The following is a 24,778-nucleotide window of genomic DNA, read 5'->3' as shown; positions in this document are numbered from 1 at the left end:
CTTAAGGTATTAAGTCCAGAAGATCAGAGCTTCCACATCATGACAACAGCTTTGCAAATGCCCACGTCATGATAGTTGAAGTAACAAAGCCCAGCAAAGGTGAAAGCCTAGAGTGCCTAAAGGCCTGCCTTGGTAGCTTTCTGGGACACAGCTCCATGAACATAAGTCTGTCACAACTTGTCTGAGGCCCCAGTGACTGTGGAGAGTGAGGGCCGCAGCCAGGGAGTAGTCCATTGCAGAGCAAGGATTCAAATATGCAGCGAGAAGCAGGCCCAGGAGTGAAACACTGACCACTCTTTCACTAGTCCAGTGAACAAATGCAGCCTTGGAACCAGACTGGCAGCTTGGTGACAGGTGAATGTGCTGGGCTCCACACCATCCTGGGGAAACTCAGTCTTAGAGAAATGCTGAAAGAGGAGCATGTTTTACCACTAGAGTCAGAAGAAACAGAGCTTGGGATCCCTGGGCACCACAGAGGACACTCACTCTCAAGATAGTCTCCATCTTGTTTTTGAATCCTCAAGGTCACCCCAGCCTGTTTACGTATCTGGACACAAGACATAAAATTTTTTTGTGGTCTTCCTATGTTTATTAGCAAATGTGCTAGTCTCACCCTTTTCATGAGTGAAAATTCCTGGCTTTATATGTGAGAATCCTAGTTCATTCCCTATGATTATTAAAACCCACATTCCTATATTGCTGAGACCAACAATTCTGAGTGCTCCAATAATAATTCTAATGCTTCTTGTTCTGTCTTTAAGTCTTCTCCTCATTTTTCAAACCCTGAGATAATAACCTTGATTTTTAGTGAACTAAGTTATGTACTTAAGGGTATTTTTTTAATGTACTCTATCCAGCCTTTCTAGTTATTTGATCACAAGAAACTTTTCAGGTTATCTAGTATTGCTGCCTTACTGGAAATGGAAATCTCATTTGTTTTTCATATTGAATTAGTATCATTTGTAAAGTTGGATTGTGAAATAGACATATGACTAGAGACAGAATTTCTGCCACAGCAAATTTATTTCACTTTTGTGAAATATTGGCAAAGCTAAGTTCTTGTTGTAAAATAACATCTTTGATTCTGAAAATTTTACTTAATGTTTAGACAGACTAGCAATATTACCTACTGTTACCATGGAAATTTCATTTTTGTATATAATATTCACTCTTGTTTAGTCTATTTTTAAAAATTCAAAAGTTTGAAAGAGATCTTACAGAGATTGGTGGCATTCTACCTCCAACATCTAATCTTTCATTCTAAAATATATGTGATCATTCACATAAAGGAGGTAGATTGAAGTGTAAAGGCTCTATGCAGGCGCAGTTACATTCTTCCATATTCTCCTTCTAAAATGCATGATCTTTAAGGATAGGAAGTAGTCTTTCTAGATATTGACATAACAGATTCTGAAGGATTCTGACAGCATTTGTTAGTCAGCTTTCCTGTTTCTGGGACACAATACCCAAGATCAATATCTTAAAGGTGAAATGTTGGTTCTTGTTTTCAGGGAACACAGTCCATGGTCAGCTGGCTTTAAAGCAGGAACATCATGAAGGAAGGACCTGACAGAGCAAAGCTGTTTAGATCATTGTAACAAAGAAGCAGAACAGAGAGGAAGAAGTCAGGGACCATATACAGTAGCAAGGTCCTATCTCCAAGACCCACACAGACACACCAAGAAGTGGGCGTGACTAATCTCATAAGGAACTTCCAAACCAATAAAGTTGAAAATTAAGCTTAGCTATCTTAAATATTATCTCTAAGATTACATTTTATCAGCTGATAGATGCCTTTCAGGATCATTTAGACTAAACTGCCTGTTAGCCTATTTCATCTTTGTTAACTTATGTCTTCCTCAACTTTTTAACTAGATTATATAAAAAGAAAATAAGCAACTTAGTATCAGTTATTTGTTGACCAGGATTAGGATCTAGGAATTTTGTAGGTTTTTAAAAAATATTTTAAGCTATCATATTTCCTCTATTCATAGCAGATGGTATTTAATTTAAACTATATATCCAACACAAAATATTTTCAGTAAACTTTTGAAATTTATAAATCCCTTAAAAAAAAAAGAGAAAGAGGGCAGCCAGATAGCTCAGTGGACTAAAGCGCCTGCTTAGGCAGACACAGGGAAAGGATTTGGTCTCCGACTTGTTGTGCTGGCCCTACCCCCAGGTGCACTGAGGGTGAGCAAGGCTGGGCATGGTGGCATGGGCCTATAATTCCAGCACTTTGGAGGCTGAAAACAGGAAGATCACTTTGAGTCCAATCTGTGTAATGAGATGCTGTAGACCCTGTACTGAATACATTTTTTTTAAAAAAGAGAAAGATTTGCCATGTTAATCTCTTGAGTTGAACAGATCTCATTTTGTCACCAGTTTATTCTGTAGGTTTGGTAAATAGTAAGAACATTTGGTGGTAGAGGTGTGAATAAAAATAATGATAGTAATTATGATAATAGAATCAAATTTCTGTTGGTACATATTCTGGCCTAAACATTGTATTAGGGTGCTAATTTTCATGGAATCTTCTGTCTTACAATAACCTGCAGTCATTTTCATTTTAAAGTGAGGAAACTGGGGATTAGTTTGCTTTACTTGGTTTTCTAAATCCAAGCTGCTAGTTATAAATAAAAAAGAGCCTGAACACATGATAGGATTTTCCTGATTTACTTTCATTAGACATTTATTGAATAGATTCTGTTTTCAAAATTCATGTCTAACTATAGTAAATCATGATGATTTCTGAGACATGGAATATCCTTATCTCCATTCCAGCTAAAGATAACATAAACCTAAAAATTGTGCCATATATCTTTAGTTTTAATACTCTGATGGGTTTTTATTATAATTATTTAATGAGTTCATCAATGGCCAAGCTGTTGTTTCATTACAAACAGATTGGAGAGCCTGGTGATTAAAGCAGCAGAATAGAAACCATGAAGGGTATACTCTTCGGTTTTTAATCATTTCCATGTGTCACAAATTCTTATCAGATGTTGGGAAACAGCAGGCTTAGACTAACTGCAAGTGTGATATCCATGGTCCAAGAAACAGTTGTCTATAATGGGCATGCGCTTAGCCCTCAGTTTATTTAACAAGTAAGCAAATTCATTTACTATTTTACATAAGACGCACATTTAATTTTGTTTTTGTACATTGACATTCTTTTCAAAGACATGTCAAACAGTCATGTCCTGTTAGTCTTACCAGTTTTTTAAAGTAAGTGTAAGGGATGGTCAGTCCTGAGTTCACTGCCCTCATATTAAGATAATATTTCTCATGCCATAAGAAAAAAAGAACAGGTATCACTCAAAATTTTTCTAAGGCATACTCACAGAACCTAAAAATTTGAAAAGCATCTGGGAAAAATAAAACAAGACTCCCAAAAACAATTTTAATAAAGTGATAAAACCTAATAAAATATAAATATATTCTTTTCTAAAGCTGTATATTTCTGGTGTCTTCTCTTGTATAGAAAATATTCAGTGTAAGTGAGGTATGCAGGCAAAGAAGTATTTTCCATTCAACGAGTAGTTAATAAGTAGGAATCTACATAAAGAATTAGGATATCTATGTCACATTTATAATTGTATATTGACTTAGACAGTTTCAGAATTCTCTACTATCTCTGCACTACAATATCTTTGTGTCTAGATAAATATATGGTATTGGTAGTCACTGCTTCCTTAGATGTGAAAACTGAGAAGTAATTTTAATTCCTAATGGGCTTTAATACACCAAATCCAAAGGAAATGAAGTAAAATAATCTGCATGGTACAGTAACTTTTTACATTTATATAATAATTTTGATAACATTTCAGTATATCCTATTCAGACTGTTCTTATATAGTGGTAAACTAAGGCAAAGAAGGGAGATTAATTGCTTTTTTTCTTTTTCTTTTCTTTTTTCTTTTTTTTTTTTTTTTTTTTTTTTTTAGAAAGGGTCTCACTTGCAGTTCAGGCTGACCTTGAGCTCACTTTGTAGTGCAGGCTGGTCTCGAACTTGCGATGATTCTCCTGCCTCAGCCTCCAGAGTATTGAGATTACAGGTGTGTGCCACCACTCCTGGTGATTAATTGCTTTCTTATGAGCCTATAATGATGTTGCATGTAGGTCTCTGAAAAAAAACAAGATTGCCCCTGCTCCCCACCAACTCATCAAGTTTTGAACTTTTGAAATGCTAAGAATAAGTGCTTGTCTTGTTTTTCATTTTTTTATTTCTTTATTGTTAGTATGAATTACACAGTTGTGAATCAGTTTTAGTATATTTTGATTATAGAAATAATACTGCCTTCTGAGCAGTTGGTAGTGTTCTTAATGTGCTCAGATTAATCATTAATCTTTGTGTTAGATAGGTTACATATATGCCACAGTTTTAGATTTAAAAAAAAACAAAACTGAAAGTCAGGGAGGCTCACAGCCTTCCCTTATGGCCATGACCAAGGGCCACTTTCTCCATGAGGCATTTTTAAAAGTTGCAGATTTTATTAAACAGAAGTAGGGAAAAACACTATTTTAAGGCAGGGAAATGGCATGGATGAAGGGGTATGTGTACTGAAGCTCAAAGTTTGCCAAGGTAATTATGACTAGAATGTTTTGACTGAAATTTAGAGTAACCATACAGGATAAGTGGGAAATAAAATTGAAAAAAAGTATTTTGAAGCTAACTCATGAGAGGAACCTAAATTCTTGAGACAAAAATTAGTGCACAGTTTAGTAGGATTTAGGTATGTGTGACAATCAGGGAGGTAAGTTGTGGGACTCGGCCTATGTGTTACAAAGTGAGTGGAAGAAAGATCAGACCACAGCACATAACACAAATAGGTACTCCTTACAATAGTGAAGTCATGATGGCCCTTAGAGCCTGCTGTCACTGACAAAGAAGAAAGAGACTGAGATGCAAAGGGAAGGATGCAATAAGTGAATTGAATTAGAAGGGGGCCTGAAAGTAGCATTCTAGTGAATTTATCAGAAATAGGAAAGACAAAATATAGTGAAGTTTTTAAGGCATCAGTATGATGGATCAGATTTTTTAAATGCTAAATATACATTTGTAAATTGTCTAATGAAAGTGTCTGGCAGTAAGAATGTGAACTGAATCTTTACTCTAGAAAGAGAATCAAGCTAAGGATCTTGATGCTGTAGGCTAGCAGCATTGAAATAGAGAGGCTTGAAATCCTCAGCATGCATAAAATTTCTAAAGAAGGGAGAGGAAAAGAGAATTAACAGTGGATACAGACAGCAGATACTGCCATGGAAGAGTAAAGCTAATATAAGCAGAAAGAATTTCAGGGATGGGAGAATATCTAGGATGATACTATGTCTGGGACAGGAGAAGGGCAGAGGAAAAAATGTAGACAGCAGGGTCTGATTCTTCTAAAGGGACTAGAAGGCCATAAATCACTTTGGAGAAAATGATTTAAGTGGTACAAGGATTACTTGTGAAATATTAAAAATGGGTAGCTCCTCATAGCTCTGTTGTTTGCTACTAATCACACATCCCTCCCCCTTCAAATATTTTATGCTTTGGCCAAATACCTTTTAGCATGCACCCTGGGTTTTCCATCTCCCAGTCTAGTTTTAGGCATATTGCTTGGATGCCCCTCCATTCTTGTCTCCACATTGCTAATTCTCACCCATTTTGCAAGGCCCTGTTCAAATACCTCCTCTTTGAAGCCCTCTTATTTAGCAGCAGTAATCTTTCCTTCACCGATTTTCAATGTGCTTCAATTATTTCTTTGTCACAGCAGTTAGCAGTTTTTCTCATGTATTATTTTTCTTATTTATATATGTTTTACATTTTTCCTTAGAATTTAAGCTTCTTGAAGAGTTTGTCCAGGTGTCAGCATAGCATCATGGAAAAAGGATAGACTTAGCATTCAAAGAGTTCCATTTTTATTTTCTAGCTCTGTCACTTACTGACTGCCTGACTTAAGACAGAATCCATTAACTTCAGCCTTCTTACCTACAAAATTCTTAACTCAGAACTAACTGAGAAGATTAAGTAGAAGAGAAAGTTTAAGAATCAAGATTAGGTTCCTGTCTCTTTTTACTCATCTTGATTTCTGTGCCTATACCCCACAATTGTACATATACAAATACTACACATTTTCTAGTAAATTAGCAATTTGCCATTGCTAAATACGTAAAGGCTACTATAATTTATAGTCTGCTAGTATTTTTTAGAAGAGGACGTCTTTTTTTCTCCATTAAAGCAGAATTATCTAATAGTTAATAGTGATATACAAAAACCCTATTAACATTCAAATTGAAAACAATTTTAGTAAAAAATTTTACCTTTTAGTAAAAAATAATTATCTTTGAATTAACAATAATTTATTAAAGCCCTTATCATTAAAGGAAAAACTAGGCATTGACAGAGTGAAATAGATGCTATCTGATTCTAAAGAAAGCACATAGGTTGGCAATATATGGTGACGTATACTCCACCTTCACCATTTTCATTGTCATTCTAACAGATTTAAATATATTCTAATGCTAGTAGACAGGATTATATTCCAGGGAATCTAAAATTAGGAAATCTAAAACTAGATTGTGATCTAGAAATTAGTTTTTAAAGTTGCGTATCATTTCAAGAGTTTTAGATTCTACAAATACTAGCAAGTGGTGTTGTTTAAATAGTCTAAAATATTTTGACCATTGCAAATTCTTTGTAACTTAAAAATTCGAGAAACAGTCATTAATAATCTGAATAGATCTAACCTTCTCTGTCTGACTTTGTCTTTTTTGAGTTTTACTTCATTGTTATTCATGATGAATAGTTCTGTGTCCAGGATCCCATGGCAGTCTGTTGTGAAATTTGAACATCAAAGGGCTTGGGTGGCCCCACTCCTATGGCCAGTGGTTATAGCCCTCTTTGTTTCTCTCTTAGACTGTGCTCACTCCTCACAGCTTTCCTTAGCAGTTGTTCCATGTTCCTGGCATTTCCCGCTTCCTGGGATTTCCACATCATTTTTTATGTAACTCTCACAACTCTATATTCTGCCCTCTCAGAGATACACAGCCAGGATTGTAGGCCTTGTGAAACCTGAATGCAAGCCACCTTTACTGTTCTTGCATTTTGCATACACATGAAAACCAGCACCACATGAATGATGCCGAAGTTTGCCACTAACTGGAGTAGTACTTGGACCATTTTGTATCATGCTGGTGGTTATCTAGCCCTGAGTCCCTGGATGACTGGGCATGGTGAACTGAATCCCAAGGCAGCCCATCTCCAACACAGTATCCTGGGATTTTTCATCAAAGCAAAATCTTACAGAGCAAAAAGAGGAAGCTTGCTTTTTTCCCTAACATGTCCCCAAGCCATATTTCCTACTGTCTTGATCTTAAGTACAAACTTGGCTTCTTTGTAATGCTATTTATTTCAGCAACCAAGCCTCCCTCTGCTCCATCTGTGCAGGCCCCAAGTTTGCCCTTGTAAACTTTGCTCATTCTTCATGTACTTCACATTATTTTTGGACTTTTTTTCAGCCTAAAAATGCAGCACTTCCTTTTTATCTTGCAAAATAACCTTTCCTTCAAGGACATCTAAATTACTGAGTTACCAAATTTTAAAATGTGAAAAATAGCATTAAAAAAGACTGGCATGTTTAGTGAATGGAGCAAAGACATAGTTGTTGTTTCCTGTAAAGGGACTAAGGGCTCTGTTTTTCTTCATGGTGACTGATTCTGAGATTTGTTTATAGAGCTCTTAAAAGTAGGGAGTAATTGCATTTACCTGAGACATAGATAATAGGAGCCTACACTTAGCTTACTGGTGAGTGCCAAGGAGAATTGGTATATGTGAGAGAGATGGAAAATGTACTCTAATGCTGATTCAATAAAAAAGAGAAGTCTAGAGTCCAGTTTATTAGATAAATAATGGTTTTATGATCAAGTAAATTTGTTTTAGGAAAAGGAATAGAGTTGAGCATACAGGGAATGACTTCAGGTTTGGAAATAGAAAGTTTGTAATTATGTTGAGACCCCTGGCCTACTGTCTGTCTAGATCAGAATCCTTGAAATGTGGCTGGTCTGAATTGATATGTGCTATAAGTATAAATACCAGATTTTGAAGGCTTAGTAAAAAAGAATGTGAAATAGTGCATTAATAGTGCAATATATTATTGAACATTGAAATAATATTTTGGGTATAACGTAAGCTTTTCTTTTTGCTTTTTCTAAAAATGTAGCTGCAGTGAAACTTTAAACTGCTTATATGTTTCTCCTTATATTTCTGTTGGATAGCACTAATCTATATGGAGATTTATAACAGATAGGTAGAAATGCAGGACCAAAATCAAAGCAAAATGTCTAACTTTAGAAATAATCCATATAAGGAGTGAGAGTTCATGTTGTAAACTTGGACAAAAGTGACAGTATACAGGGTAGAGAGGTGAGAAAAATATCAGCAATTGTAAGATTAAAAAAGAAAGAGTAACCAGGAGAAAAATAATTGGAAAGTCAAAGCACTATATAAGTCTGATAAGTATAGAATTTCAAAAAGGTAGGAATAGTTAATGTTATTGAATGATAGGCTGAAGAGAAATGAGAAAAGGCCATTCAATGTGGTTGATAGAGAAGCTGTTTTGGTAGAGTGTAAGAGGGATAGATTGCAAGAGATTATGAAGTAGACTGTATATATAAACTATTCTTTCAGGAATGGAATCCATTTGTGAAGATAATAATCACTTGATTCAGGCAGAGTCAAGGGAAATTTGAGCATGTTTGTTTGCTGAATAAAAGGATTGGTGAAGTAGGATTGCTTGAAATGGTATAAAAGAGAAGATACTTTCCATACTAAAGTCCTAAGCGGAAAGTATACTGGCATCATCAGGGAACTTGTTACAAGGGAAAATCCCCAGGCAACATCTCACATCTAAAGTTACCCTTTCTCTGGAGGTTTGTCTACTGGAACAATTCCCATGTTGGGGTGAGAGAAGGGAAATGACATATAAGCCATATCCAGTTTCCTTTAAATTATTATGATGTATTCACAGGGTAAAATAAGTGTAAAAAAAAGTGAGAATGCTAATGAGGACATTAATGAAATGACTAACCACAATAACATCTAGAATGGATATAGAGCCAATGATGATTACAGTAGGACTTGTGAACAATGAACTACAGTTAAGGAGTTGATTTCCACAATTTTAATTAAGAGTGTGTGCAAGTTCAGAAGGAATGAAAGACAGACAAAGCACAAAGGTAGTAGATTTTGATCAGAGGGAGTAATTTTCAAACTTTAGGACCTTGAAGGCCAACCAGACACAGAATGTGGCTATACATAGCTGATATACTGAGTGGATAGAAAAAACTGAGTCATTCACATTATAAGGACTACCAATTTTGTAAATCTCATACAACATACTGAATACTAAAAAAAAAAAGTTTAGAATTCAGAATCAGGAGGAAACACTGAAGTATGGTGCTATCAGTATCAAACCATCAAGACTTAAGATTCCACTAAACCTTGGTTTGGATAACTTTGTAGATCATTTCCAAGATGAGATATTTACTTGAGCATTTAGTCTTCTCTGAGTATCTTTGATTGAGTCTAACTTTTTGACAATGTAAGTAGCAAAGTTTGCTTAACAAAAATAAAACATGCATAGCTTTGACTATTCACAAGTGGCCCTGAGGGTTTATATGTGTCTGAATCAGTTCTTTGTTACTATAATGAAATATCTGAGATAGTTTAACAGAGAGAGACAGGCATAGACAGAGAGAGACAGAGACATAGAGAGAGAAATAGATTGAGTTTACTCACAGTGTTGGATTCTTAATATCCAAACAGCATAAGCAGGACTGCCAACCTGTTTTTTCTAGCTAGGCTGTGTCACCTATGGCAGACACCCATGGTAGGGTACAGGACAGGCAGAGATTATATCTTGAAAGAGGAACCCAGGGAGATACCACAGTCCCTTTAAAGGTCACACTTTCCAATTGATTTAAGGACCTCTCACCAGGTACCATCTCTTAAAGATTCTATTACTTCCCAATACCACAACTCTGGGCACTAAGCGTCCAATACATGAACCCTCAGGAAATAGTGGTGGGGGCACTAAAACCATATCTAAACTTTAGCAAGGTTCATGACAGGAGTACTTAATAATTTTTCTGAAAAATTAATTTGAATCTTTTGCCCTAAAAAGCCACTTGCATGAAGTCAACACTGATGTCTCCTTTTAGCTTTTAACACAATTTATAGTATATTAATCATCAGAATATCTTGGCCTGGTATGTTCCACAGAGGAGAAAATTATATGTCAAATTGTGGTATTAGATGAGTTCAGAGTGAATTTGAAAAGCAAATGAGTTTTTAAAGTTTTACTAGTGTACCTAGCATATAATAATTGCTCAAAGAATGGTAATTATTTGTGCCACTTTGGGCATTCAGCAAGTTTTGAGATCAGTTTTTTATATATCCAGGTTTAATAAAGAGTGCTTACATTAAATTTTTTTAACTTCTGGTCCCTGTTAACTGTTAATTAAAACCTGAATGTTAAATTTGTACTGAGTTGAGAAAATAACGGGTCATTTAACACTTCTTGTGGTTGCTACACTTGAAAGGGGAAATTTTTATATTAACTCATACTGCTACTAAAAACGTCACAACTTTTAAAATATCCTTGAGCTGTGTTTCCATAAAGCAAATATATGTACACTGAAACAAGATGAATGAACTATATTATTTATTTCATTTTTCTTAGCTAGATTTTACCTGAAATTTTTGCTAAACAAAAATTCTTTGCTTACTGTCACTATGTTATATACTTACATCACTATTCTTTGCTTTATAGTGAGGAGCTCAGAAAAGAAGCAAGACAATTAAAGCGGGAACTCTTAGCAGCAAAGCAAAAAAAATTAGAAAATGCAGCAAATGCAGAGAAGAAAAATGAAGGTAAGGGCATTTTTAGGCTGACATTTTCTCTTGATATTCTTTTATTTCTTCAATCCATCTCTCCTGTCTTCTTCTTTCCTGCTTGTCTCCTCAGCTTTCTTGAGATTTTGTTTAGTTGTTTGGTTTTTGTCTTTTTCAAACTTGCTTGGGACAGCCAGTAAAATAAATTTCTATACAGGGCATTTTTCTGAGAAATAAGTTCAATGCAAACATTACTAACTATTGCATAAGTGGGCTTAGGAGAAAATAACAGAGTACTTAAGATCAGGCAAAACCTAATGTTCTCATAGCTTATAACATAACTGGATTAAAAGTTCCCAAGAGTGGAATGTTCTCTTTTTTAAATATTGTATGCTTTTTACAACATTTAAAAGTATTTTTCTTCTATGTTTGAAATGTATAAAAATTTGTGTGATGTTTGAGTAGTATTAAATACTAGCCCTTATTTTTTATTTCTTTACTCTTACATTAAAATGTAGGAAATCTAAAATATTGATGAAATTGATTTTGCTGTTTATACATGTTAAATACTTAGTAATTCACTGTAATTTTTTTAATTTTTAATTTTATTTTTATTCATATATGTTTGAAATATATGGTGATTACTTTTCCACTGTAATTTTTATTTAGCTGAAATAGGTTCAAATAAGGCTATTTCATCACATGAAAAGATTTTAAATTTTATGACTGTTTAACTATAAACCATGTAATTTCACTTTCCAAACATACAATTTAAAACCCTTAAATTTGTTCTCTTTTTATAGTAATAGATTACAATTTAACATGATTGAAATATTTATTCATTTGCTTCTGATAAGGTATGCTACATTAGACTTAACAAATTTGCTTTGTACATATATCTTCTGTATCCTCATACTTCTGGCAAGCTTGAAGTATTTTTATGTACTACATTTTGGGACAAGCACTGTGATATTTTTTAAAATATGCGGCATATTTTTTTTCTTTCATCCTATATTTCTTTCTTTCTTTCTTTCTTTCTTTCTTAATTTAATACAGGGTCTCACTACATAGCTTAGACTCATAGTGACCTCCTGTTTTCAGCCTCTCCAGGGCTGGGATTACAGATGTACATCACCATGCCTAGACTCAGTGGTGACTCAATGCACCCAGGAGCCCCAAGTGCTGCATGCAGTGCAGGGGATCGAACCCTGGTCCCTGCGCTTGTCTAAGCAGGCACTTAGTCCACTAAGGTATCTCACCAGCCCAGCATCTATTCTTTTTTTTTTTTTTTAAATCTGGATCTTTTTTTTAAAATTAATTAATTTATTTATTTTGTGTGTGTGTGTGTGTGTGTGTGTGTGTGTGTGTGTATGGCCAGCTCAGCCCACCAGGGGGTGGGGCTGGCTGGCATGTGGTGCTGGGGATTGAACCACGGTCGCTGTGCTTTTGCTTAGCTTAGCTTGTTCTAAGTAGGTGCTTTAGACCACTGAGCCATCTCACCAGCCCCCCAGCATCTATTCTTAAAGAACACATTTTCTGGTACCGAATAGCAGTGTAATATTTGCCATTATATTATTATTGTTTTAAGTAGCACAAGCAATACAACGTAACTATTTAAATTATTATAGTTCCCAGATATTAATTTATTATTCTTGTGTTATTTTTACTGCATCCCCAGTGACTATTTTAGTAAAGGCAGGCCCTTAATAAACAACTGAAAGTCAATGAAATATATATTTGAATGAAAGTAATTACTAAAAAGTTGACTTACCCATAATGATATAAATTAGGGACTGAATTTAAAAGAAAGAATAAATGTATTAATAACTAGATCATGTCCTATGTAAACTATAATCTAGACTAGAAACAAGCTGTATTATAGCAGGAGATCTGAAAGAAGAAATGAGAATTGTTTTTTTCTAAATTTGTACCTTATTTCCCCCAAAAAACAAATCCCGGCGGATTTTTTCTTATAATTAAAAGCATGTTTAATACATGAAAATCCATTCACAAAGGAAGGTCTGTTACTTATGGTCCTTTATTTTATTAATATTTAGCTAATTATGAATACCTCCAAGTTTAGTTTCAAGAACTGTACTTGACTAGGTATATGAATTAGTAATTGATAGATAGCTCTTATTTCTGTAGCTCATGATCTAATAGGAGCAAGAGAAATGCAACTGATAATTACTGTAATAGTACTGTATAGCAAAGGTCTAAAGTAGTCATAAACTGTATGTTTATTTGCCTTTGAAATATTAAAATATAATTAAGTAAAGAAAACTTTGAGTCTTAAAAGACTGACTTATTTCTTAAAACAAAAGAGAAAATTCTATCACAGCTTATTTTAATCTCCACAATGAAAGTTGTCCATGTTAAGAAAATTTTTATGTAGCCAGGCGTAGTGGTACACACTTATGATCCAGCACTTGATAGGCTGAGGCAAGAGGATTACCAAACATTCAAAGCCTGCAGAATTGCACAGTAAGTTCAACACCAGCCTGAGCTACATAGTGAGACCCTGTCTCAAACAAACAACAAGGCAGTTATATTAATTATTGTTTTTATGGAGTTGACCTGAATTTGAGTAACAGTTAAAACTAGCTTCCAAAAAATGAGATTGTTTGATTGCTTTCATTTTGTTTTCTAATCTCAAAATGGACTATTTTATTTCATTTTTCTTACTTTATTTTAGAAATAATTTTAGACGTAGGCAGAAGTTGCAAAGAATAATTCTGTTTTCCCAGCTACCTTTTAACATCAGGATCTTTTACAGTAACTCAAGGTACAACGATCAAACGATTAATGTTGGAATAATACTGTTAACTATTTCCAGACCTTATTTGAATTTCATCATTTTCCCCCATTACCCTCTTCTTCTATCCTGCTAGAATTCTATACAAGAGTCACGTTTCCTTAATGTCCCTGATCTGTAACTATTTCTGTCTTTCCTTATCTTTCATGACCTTTATACTTTGAAAGGTTCTGACTATATATTTTGTAGAACATCTCACAATTTGAGTTTCTCATCACTGGACTAATGTTATGCATTTTTTGGCAGGATTATCTTCACAGTATTTCCTATCAGCACATTATGTATGGCTATTGTCTTATTATTGGTGATACTTCTTTGCTTGGTTAAAGAGAGCCTGTCTTGGTGTTATACTATACAATTGCTCTTCATTTCAGGGATAGACACTTTTAGATATATAAATATTCTGTTCTCTTCAAACTATTCCCCACTAAGTTTAACATCCATTAATAATGGTAATATTTTTTTTTTTATTTTTATTTTAGGGAAGGGTTTACAGGATGTTTAGGGTCTCACTACTAGATCAGACTTGTAGTGATCTACCTTTTTACAGCCTCCCAAGAGCTGGGATTACAGGCGCGTGCCAACACACCCAGTCTCAATTGCTGTCTCAGCGCACACCAGAGGCGGGGCCAGATGGCAGATCTGGGGATTGAACCCCAGTGCTTTAATCCGCTGAGCTATTTGGCTGGCCCTAGTAATGGTAGGTCTTGCTATAGGCACTGTTATTTACTGTGGTGTTGTATTGATGACATTATTTTTTTTTCCCTGATTCTTAGTGTTTTTCCTACTTGCAATTCTGCTGTGAGAAAGACCATTCCTTTCTATCCTTCATCTATTTCAGTAAGTTTATTTATTTCAATAAGGTGGACATTTCTATTATTCCAGGTGTTATAGTCTTAAGTTATGTTTTATTTTGTTCAGAATTTTCCGGCTCTGGGCAAGGCCAGCTCTTTCAGGAGAGCTCCTGCTGCCTTTCAGTTTGCCCGTCATCCTGTGAGCACTTTCTTACCTTCTAGTATCACAGCATAGTCTTACATTTTCCCTTCTCCAGACAGAGAATTGAGAACCTCTCCGAGGAACTCTGGTTCCTTTTGAGTATCATGTTTACAATCCAAGATCTGGAGACTAAATGAACCATTTTATTTTGATTCTGGTATTTTTAGAGTGTTATTGGAAGCCATGTTTTATTATCACTATCTTGTAAGAAGGCTTAACCAAATTCTTTCTTAGACCCTATTTAGGATACACCTTATGGGTTGCCTTTTTCTTCCAATGATATCTTTCTCTAAACTTACTTTGATCTTTTTAAATTGGCAAGAATTACTGACATGCTGATAGAAAATTGTTCATAATGAAAGATTTGTGAATTTCAATAATACTATTTTGTATTTGAAAAATCAAATATTGCTATGCAGTTTTTAAGTCTGGTAGTACTCCTTTGCCTGTGACTATAAATGATACCCTGAGCAATCTCACAGCATAATATTATAGAAATAAAGTACACTTTTAAGCATCTTCCAGCATATTTCAGGATTTAGCCTGTCTTCGCAGTTGACAGATAGATATTCCAAGGTTAGAACTACGTGAACTCTGGGAACAGATCCAGAAGTTCTCATGTGTATTTGTATAGTAAGATCCTCACATGAAAAGAAGTTGGAAAGTGTTATTTGACCTTGGGTCTGTAACTTCATGCATCAGTTGAACTGAATACTCTCATGGACCTATTCAGGAACGATTTCTTGATTGGACTAAATGGCTACGTATCTGGCTTTCATAAAGCATTTTATTTTAGTCCAAGACTAAATAATCTGAGTATTTTGGCAAATCCTGTGTTACTTGGTCTTTTATGCTATGTCTAGCAGTTTAATTTGCCAGTAAACTTAGAAGCAGGTAATATTCTTAAAGCTTTTTGGATAATTTGGAGTAGCAAATTATGTAACATAGACCATTGTCTGTGTGCATTTTCAGCTGATACCTATGTTCCACCTATTAGTAGAAAGAGACTCAAAACCATAGTTGAATACCTCTCATTTTGGTCTTCTCAATGTGTACTGTTTCTAATGTCTTATCAATTATTATATTCTCTTTAAAATAAATATTAAAGTAAAAAAGACAAGAAAATATTAATGTTTATTAAAGGCAAACATTGATATTCAATTATTTGTCCAATCTTTCATAGCTATGTCCGTTAATCTAAGCAACAGATTTGATGATAAAAAGAGGTAATATAATAACCCATTGTTAATTTGCTATTCTTGCTTTGAAGATCTGTAACGTATCAATTGCTGAATATTACCCTATTTCTGTCTTTGTTTCTATTTGTTTTTGCTTTTGTTTTTATTCTTCAAAATAAAATAAAAAGTAAAACAAAAAATTAAATTCTGTATTTTTATAGTAATTCTTAGGTAATGTTAGGGGCTTGTTATGTGTACCATTAATGATTACTATGAGTTTTTTTGGAATAGGGTATCTTCTTGAAAAATAAATAAGGAAGAATTAAATCTCTCAATTACTTTTACTAGCAATTATTTAAGCCATGATGACTCAGTTTTCTTATCATAAATCCAGGGAGGAAAGCATCCTCTGTATCCCTCACACTTCTTGTAAGAAGTAAATTAAATAATGAGCAACATTTTAATGTATCTACGTTACCATATAGAAAACATCATAATTTTAAATTTGTGAAAAGAAAAGTGTAACTAATCCTTGCTCATTTTTTTATTCATACCCAAAACATACAAACTGTGGTCACTTCAGCAGCACAGATACCAATTCCTATAAATTGAAATATATGTTAGTATTATTTTTAACAAATTCAGTATTGTTAGTTATAGTTAAAACCTATAGTCAATATGGTCACATATAAGTAGAACAATTAAAGTTTCAAAGCAAACTTCCTTTTCCTGTTTTTTTCATAGTTGAATTTCCATAATGATATTCATTGTTCCATGGAGAATGTGTGAACTTCTGTACATTCTTAATAAGTAAACTTCCACTGATCTTATTTCTTGGCTTTTATTAATCTATCAGGCAAATCTTAACATTTGTTTATTATTGCCACTTCATTTTAGAATATACTGTGTTGTGCTTGGGTTAAAAGCACTTGTGAAATTTTTAAGAACAAGAAAGCCTGTGTTCTAATGCCTCTGCATTAAAATACTTAATGTTGACCTCTTTGAATGAATTGAGGTCTTCCATTAAGCCAGGTTCTCTAAGAGGCATGATACATTCCTCAGGGATTCTATATCTGAAGAAATCACCTTTGATCAAGGGATTAATACTCTGTTGGTTTTATAATCTTTATCCAGTTTCCTGGGGCAGGTCCTTAGCCAGAATCGTATAGACAATTAAGGACTTAACATTCTAGGCATGATTTACTTCTGAATCTTTTCCTTCACATTAGCCTAGTTACTTTAAAACCTGGACTCATCGTTGCTAGGCATATAAATTTAAAGATAAATGGGATCTACTACTTCTTGTACCACAAAGGATATTATCAATTGATAGATATAAATATACTTCTTGGGAAGAAGCAAATTTTGAAATATAACTTCATAATTTTGTTGTTTGCTTTTTAAAGACTTCAGTTAATGTATGAAGGAATGAATGTTTCAATAAGTAAGTAAAAGAAGAAGAATGTCAAGTAGAGGTAAACTAAATAGTAATAGAGTCATATAATTAAATTTTATAACAACATTATAGATGACTTTGTAAAATTCAAAACAGTTGCATTTTTTAGTTAAGTACAAAATCTCCAGTAGGCTCTCACATCCCAGTTTAGGTAAACAAAGAATGTGGTGTTTTGCTTTAGATACCAGCAATGTCAAAAGAGATATACTGCAGGACAGCCCTGCTTCCAGCCTTGGAGTCTCTTTAGTTCCACTGTAAATCATCCAGGATTGTGCATAGCATTGTTGTGGATGGTAATAAATCCTAAATAAGATTGATAATTAATTGGAAATAAAGTTGGTTTCCTGTGTTGGCTCTATCAGTTTCTTTAATAAACTTATTTAATCCTTTTCATTAAATTATGTCTCTAAGTTCCTTCCAGGTTTCTTTTAAGTTTCACCATATTAAAACCAATAACAAACTGAACATAGTCACCTAGGGATACAGGTTTGGACATATTCTCTAATCAGCTTTAGGGAGGTAAAGTGTCAGATACTCTTTTCAAAGTTCTAAGCAGACAATGCCTACTCTATGGTTAGTGCCAGAAATTAGAGAAAAGCAATCTGAGCTTGTAAATCAAGAAAGAATTTTAAAGCCTCCTCATGAAACACATCCCTGAGGTGCTTAGTATTTCTCGAGTTGCACTGGGCCTTTTCAAGTTTCTTCAGACTATCTTTTTTAATACTGGATTAAGTCAGACAAGAGCCCCTCTGGCCTGATAGGTTGTGAAAGCATATAGTTTTATCTATCTAATATAATGTTAAACTAGCTTAATCTTGGTATTTATAGGAAATAGAAACTCTCTTGGAATGTTAGCTCTGTGTTTTGCCTACTGCCCCATAGAATTCCCTCTTCTTTCTCATTGAGCAAACTGGTTCCTTTCCTCAAAGCAGTTAACATTTTTCAGATACTCTTGACTCATCTTTTTTTTTTTTTTTTTCCTAGAGGCCAAAAGTATCAAGATCTGGTTTTCTCTACAGTCTACTCTGTCTTACTCTGTTACTAATTTTTACTTTATTTATTTGAAAAGGTAAAGGTGTATTTGTCCTTTATTCCAAGAAAGAAAGCCTTTCAGGCCATCAGTCATTTTCAGTGGCTTCTTACTTTGGACATTGTGTTAACAATCTGACTCTTTTTCTAAGTTTGAAACACATTAAATAATAATAAAAATAAAGATAAGATCGTGAATTATATAGTATGGGAGCTAGAACTCAGTATAGGTCTTGAAAGAAAAGGCAGAGTAGAGGCTGATCAGTCAATCTTTCTAGCCCACTATTTTGATAGGGCAACCCCCAAAAAACGGTTTATTTGTTTGTTTAAGGGAGAGTAAAAAAGGATACTAAAGCCATTCATTTTAATAGCAGCAAGAGGTGATAGGCAACTACTTGATACTAAAGCAGAATGCATAAGGACATGATAATCAAATATGGATGTATTTACTATAGATTTTGCTCTGAAATTATATATCTTTAAAGAATAAAGATAATGATTTTCCTTAGTATGATCCTGATTACAAGGAAAACATTAGATGCTATTTATTGTACTTTAATGAGGTAAAAAATGTTCTTTAATGAGGAAAATGATAACATAATTGGCAAGAAATATTATTTTAATTAAAACAGTATTTTAGGGAACAATAAGGTTCTCTTATCTGAAATACTGAACTTTGTGGTATATCTCCTAGAAGTCCTAGAAAAGTGAAGTTTTGCTCTGTAGGTAGGACAATCCATCTGTCAGAGGAAATTTTATTGAGCATGCTATGACCTTGATGTGCTAAAACACATTATATACTTAACACTATATCTTTTTTGATAATGTTAAGTGTAACTTTTTAAAGATCTATGACAAATGTAAAGACATCTGTACATGTACATTTATGTCAAAAATTTAATCTTTTTTATTCGTTTTGTTAAAATGAATAAAAATTATCTTCTTTGAGTATCCATACAGCATTTAGCTCTTCTTAGACAATCCATTTCAAACTTCTTCACTAGTTAATATGAGCAGGTCTTACTATTTTTTTTAAAAGGGTCACAGATATCTTTAAAGAAATAAAAAATAGAAGCAGTGATGCGTACTGTTCACTGTACCTGTTTACATCCCTTGTGGGGAGCTGATACCTGTACAGGACACATCTTAATTTCTCTTTTCATCCCTTTTTTCTCTCTTCTTCCACACCTCCCTCTATCTCTTCTTCCTTTTCCCATTTAAGAAAGACCTGGCTCCCTACTTTTTAGTATCTACCTTTTATTTTGCTCTGTATTCATATTTTTGCCATATGAGAGATAAGATATGTCATTATGTCTCTTATGATATTTAAACTTGTATACTTGATTTATTTCACTTAGCATTATGGTCTCAAGATGCAAATTTATGACTCAAATGTATCTTTCTTCATGATAGAGTAATACTTCATTATATGTAAAATCACGTTTTCTTTATCCATTCCTCTCTTGATAGACATATAAACTTCTTATTAGCTATTATGAGTGTGCTGCTATAAACATGAGCATGCATGTATGGCTGTATGATGTCTTTAATTCTTTGGGGGAAATGCCTAGAAGGGGACTAGCTTGGGTCAAATGGAACTTCTAGTTTGAGTGTTTTGAAGAACCTCCATAATAGTAGTTGTACTACTGCTTTCTATAGTAGTTGTACTACTTTGCTGTCCCACCAGCAATATCCTAAGGTTCATTTTTCCTCACTACCTCTTTAGTATTTGTTTTTATTGGATGTTTTGGTGGCCATTTTTATTGGAGTAAGGTGCAATCTCATTGTTGCTTTAATTCGCATTTATCTCATGATCAGTAATGTTGATCATGCTGCATGTGCTTATTGGTGATTTATACTTCTGTGAAATGTCTATTCATTTTACTTATTCGTTTTTTTGATCCAATCTTTTATTTGAGGGTCTCATTTATTTTTAGTTCTTTATATATCTGAATATTAGTCCTTTATCTCAGAAAGAGCTGGGGGAAATATTTTTTCAGATTTTCAGGTTGTCTTCCCACACTGTTGGTTGTTTCTTTAGGTATACATAAACATTTTAATTTCATATAATCTCATTTTGTTGATTATCAGCAGTATTTCCCTCACAACCAGAGTTCTCTTGAGAAAGCTTTTGTCACACCCATGACTTGAAGAGTTTTACCTTTTTATCTTCTAGAAAGTTAAGTGTTTCTGTTTAACATTTAAGTTTTTTTTCTTCATTTTTTTTTTTATTTTAACATATAGTAAGGCTTTTTTAGCAAGGCAACTAGGGATATTTAAATAAGACCTACATGGTAAAATTGTACTATCAGTGTTCAGTATTTTAATGAAATGTTTTTGTAGTTATGGTTTTAGAAAACATCCTAAAGTATATAGGAGTGATGTTTTATGTATTTGCAACTTTCTTTTAATTCTTTGGGGAAAAAAAAGAAGAAACACAGGAGATAACACAACTGTGGGAAAACATTAGTTAACCACTGGTAAAGCCAGGCAGAGTATATGGGTGTTTGGGGCTTTTTTGTTTTGTTTTGTTTTCAGTTTTTGAAAAGATTGACATTTTTCAAAATAAAAACAGAAAGAAATGATTGAATATTTTAATTTATAAATGAACAAAAAAATTAAAGTAACATATACTTTGTAAAGCACCAGAAATGTAGAAAAACATAAAAGACAAAAAAAGAAAAATCACCCTATAGTACTTCTGCCAAAAATAATCATAGTTAATATTGTAATAGTTTTTCTGAACTATACCTTCATCATAGAAACACATGTGTATTTTCCCCTCACTGTGTAATTTGATTGTATTTTGAATTCCAACAGCTTTTTAAAAATATTTTATTGAAATTGACCAGTAACTCTTAAAGTGTCAACTTGCTTTTAAGGTATTTATTTTTAATTATCTTAAATAAAATATAGAACATAATAAATGCTGTTTAAATAATAAATAAGACTTTAATAAAAAGTCTGCTTTAATAATAAAAAGACTGTTTAAATGTGTATAAGGAGAAATTCCCATCATTTTCATCTTTAGAGTTTAGAATACATTGGAGCATTGACCACTCTGTCTTTATTGCTAATGAGAATTATCTACACCTCTCATGTAAAAGAAAAAAAAATTTTTAAACATTTTTAGTACTATTGCAGACTGCCATCTCATCCTTTCTCAGGTGGCCAATAATTCTGCCAGATAACATTCAACTAGGTTAGATATTTGAAGCCTTATTTTAAATAATTACAGAGATGTCTGCTTTAGAAATTCGAAGAGGAGTGTGTGTATGTGCACAAACATGTGGTTTTATTGGTAGTGTTTTGTTTTGTTTTGTTTTGTTTTAGTAGTTAAGATTCTCTCTAGGGAGAACTAATATCATCATTAAATCTTTGATTATAACCAGCATTCTCATTTGAGAATAGAGTTATTACCTTTTCCAAACTGCTGTCAAGACCTTATTTTAAGTAAGATGTTTTTCTTTTATGTGACATTTTCTGAGATTTTGCCAAAAATGACATCAAACTTATACAGTAATTCATTTGAGTTCAGAGTTTCTTCAACATCTTGCAACACTTAATCAAATGTGAAAAAGATATTCTTCTCACAACTCTATAGTGTAAACCTGTGAATATATTGCATCAAAACTGACTTTGGATAGCTTAATCTGTGTGGTATTAGAGTAATTTTCAAAAACGATTAATACAATATGCTGACTGTTATAACTGATTATATATTCAGAATTCCTAACAAAATCTCCTAGCAGATGTTACAGTTGAAGTTTTTGAGTATTAATATTTTTTTCACTAAAAATCAAACAATCCCTAAATTATATTAATAGCTACACAAAAGAATTTGAATTGCCACAAAGTACTAAAGAAGTACAAAATTCTCAGAACTAACAATATTTCCAAATATAGGCCTGGGGATATAGCCGAGCAGGCACAGTGCCTCCCTGGCAAGTGCAAGGTCCTGTGTTTTGATTTCTAGTACCAGAAAGAACCCAAGTATTTCCAAATATGAAGAGATCACTAAAAATCTTTTTATATATACACAGGATATTTTATATATATACATATTTTGGTTTTGTTTGTTGCTTTTTAGAAAAAAAATGTTTAAACCAAATGTGAACTTGTTGAGGCTATTATGCTGAAGTACATTTAAAATGTTAAGATAAGTAAATCTTAAGGAATGTGTTAATGCCCAAAATTCAGATCTTGAGTGTGACCTATTTATATTTCATGTATCTGCGCAATAGATATCATGGTATTAGTCCTGAAAGAATCTTCTGGCCCTAGTTGTACGACGGGAAACAATGGCCCGCCCATGAAAGAGTTTACTCAGCATCACACAGCAAAATCATACCATTAGAACTCAGGATCCAGAGCTTCCAGGCCAGAGCTCTTTAACTACTATAGTTGTTAAATTTGATCCAATCCTGAATATGTACAGTCCCTAAAGTATTATTTGGTATTTATTAAAGTCAGCTTTACTTTTGACTAGAATTATTTTTCCTAAATGCTCATCATCAAATGTAAAGTGACTTTAAAGCACATTGTTATTATAAACTTGTCCTTTTTCAAAGATTATTGGCTTTATTTTACAATGAATTACAAAAACTTTAATGTTACAGAGAACATCCATTTCTGAAAGCACAGAAAACTAAGAATCTAAATTGATCTTGCAGTGAGACCAGCTAAGATATAGGGTCACTTTACCCCTAGCATAAGAGTAGGAGAAAACTTCCTGTCTCAAATTATGGCATGGAGTATTTAGGGACAAGAGCAATAGTTCTCGGAACTCCAGTAATAAGACAACCTTTCAGTTAGTTTGAAGCTCAAATTGACCTTATGTGAGTAATCTTAAAATCTTCCAGCCAAGAATTTATTTGGAGTAGTGAATCCTGTGTGCCTCCCACACAAGTCTGCTGCAAAGCCCTTAACACTGTATAAGAAGAGCCTATAGTACTTTCATTTCTGTAGGTTCCTTAAAGAACCTACAGAAGAAAATAAATGGCTTAGGACCAACATACACAAATATATACACACATCAGACACCCTAAGCTAAAGCTGCTAGAAACATCATACAATAGAATCAGGTCCACAGAGACCCAAATTTTATTCAGATAATAAATGGTAAATATGTGTATGTAATATACTTCTGGAGATGATAAGCTTGAAAAGAGAATAAATAGATTTTAAAATGTAAAGAAGATTGCCTATTAAAATAGTTGACATTAAAAACTCAATAGTTTTTTATTTTTTAAAGAGAGTACAAATTAGAATTAAAACAGAAAAAAATTACAAGTTATACAGAGTTTCAATTAACAAAGTAATATGAATTTCACAGTATTTGTTGTAATGTGTAGTGTTGTCTTCTAACCAATTATTCATATTACCAGATATATGCATGTAAAATTGGAAGGAAAAAGAAAGGTATAAGAAGAAAATTACAAGTAATTGAAAAATGAAGATGAAACAAATTAAGGCACTGACAGCTTCTTTCCAAAGTCCAGCATATAGGCACAGTACAGTTGTCCAAACCATCCTGCTTGCATACATAGATAAATCGCTTTCCCCTGCTCCCTCCTTCTGTCCTTCTCCTGAACTCAGTACCTCTTTCTTTTTGAATAGGTTCATTACCTTTTCCCAGTATCTATTGTACCTTGCAGATTCCATTTTTCTCTTTCAGCTTCCCACACTAAGGGAACAGTACAGTGTTTGCACATGCGAGTCTGGTTTATTTCACTTAACAGTATGTTCTCTAGTTGCATCCATTTACCAACAAAAGATTTAAATTCATCCTGTTTTATAGCTGAATAATACTCCATTGTATGAAAATGCCATATCTTCTTTATCCGTTCTTCAGTTGATGGGCATCTGGATTGTTTCCAGGATTGAGCTATGACAAATTGTGCTGCTATAAACATGGGTGCACATATATGACTGTGGTATGAGGTTTTCAGTTCTTCTGGAAAAATATCCAGGAGGGAGATAGCTGGCTTGAATGGGATGTCCAATACTAGGTTTTTAAGGAATCTGCACACTGATTTCCATAGTAGTTGTACCAGTCTGCACCAGCACCAACAGTGCAGTAGAGAAGGGTTCCTTTTTTCCACAGCCCCTCCAGTTCTTTTTTATTGGCTGACTTCTTCATGATAGCCATTCTTTCTGGGATCAGATAGATTCTCAGTGTTGTTTTAATTTTTCATTTCTCAAATGACTAATGATGTTGAGGTAAATATATATTTTTCTCTTTTTTTGTTTTTCTTTTTATTTTTTTTAGGAGAGTAACAATGGTTAGTACATTGTGTATTGTTACTGCCAAAGTAGTTTCTCATATTACAAGATATATGCAAGAAATAATAAGCAAATAACATAGGTAAAAATCTTTTTTTTAAGTCAACAGAAAATGGAAATATACTTTTTAAAGTTTCTAATAC

The 24,778-nt window shown here is 33.5% G+C and overlaps 1 protein-coding gene and 1 pseudogene across 1 annotated transcript in view; one reads left to right on the top strand and one right to left on the bottom strand.

The window, feature by feature from the left end:
* Positions 1–24,778, top strand: part of Cwc27 (CWC27 spliceosome associated protein homolog) — a 277,617-nt gene that overhangs the window by 141,965 nt on the left and 110,874 nt on the right. The window contains exon 11 of the mRNA XM_004623050.3: positions 10,815–10,915. Coding sequence (XP_004623107.2) covers positions 10,815–10,915 — 101 coding nt within the window. The remainder of the gene's footprint in view (positions 1–10,814; positions 10,916–24,778) is intronic.
* On the bottom strand, positions 24–504 carry LOC101578813 (annotated as a pseudogene).

The sequence above is a fragment of the Octodon degus genome, unplaced genomic scaffold, assembly GCF_000260255.1.
Source record: "Octodon degus isolate 3935 unplaced genomic scaffold, OctDeg1.0 scaffold00001, whole genome shotgun sequence".
In the NCBI taxonomy this organism is placed as follows: domain Eukaryota; kingdom Metazoa; phylum Chordata; class Mammalia; order Rodentia; family Octodontidae; genus Octodon; species Octodon degus.
The sequence above is the reverse complement of the archived record's forward strand: the minus strand, read 5'-3'. Positions and strand labels throughout refer to the sequence as shown.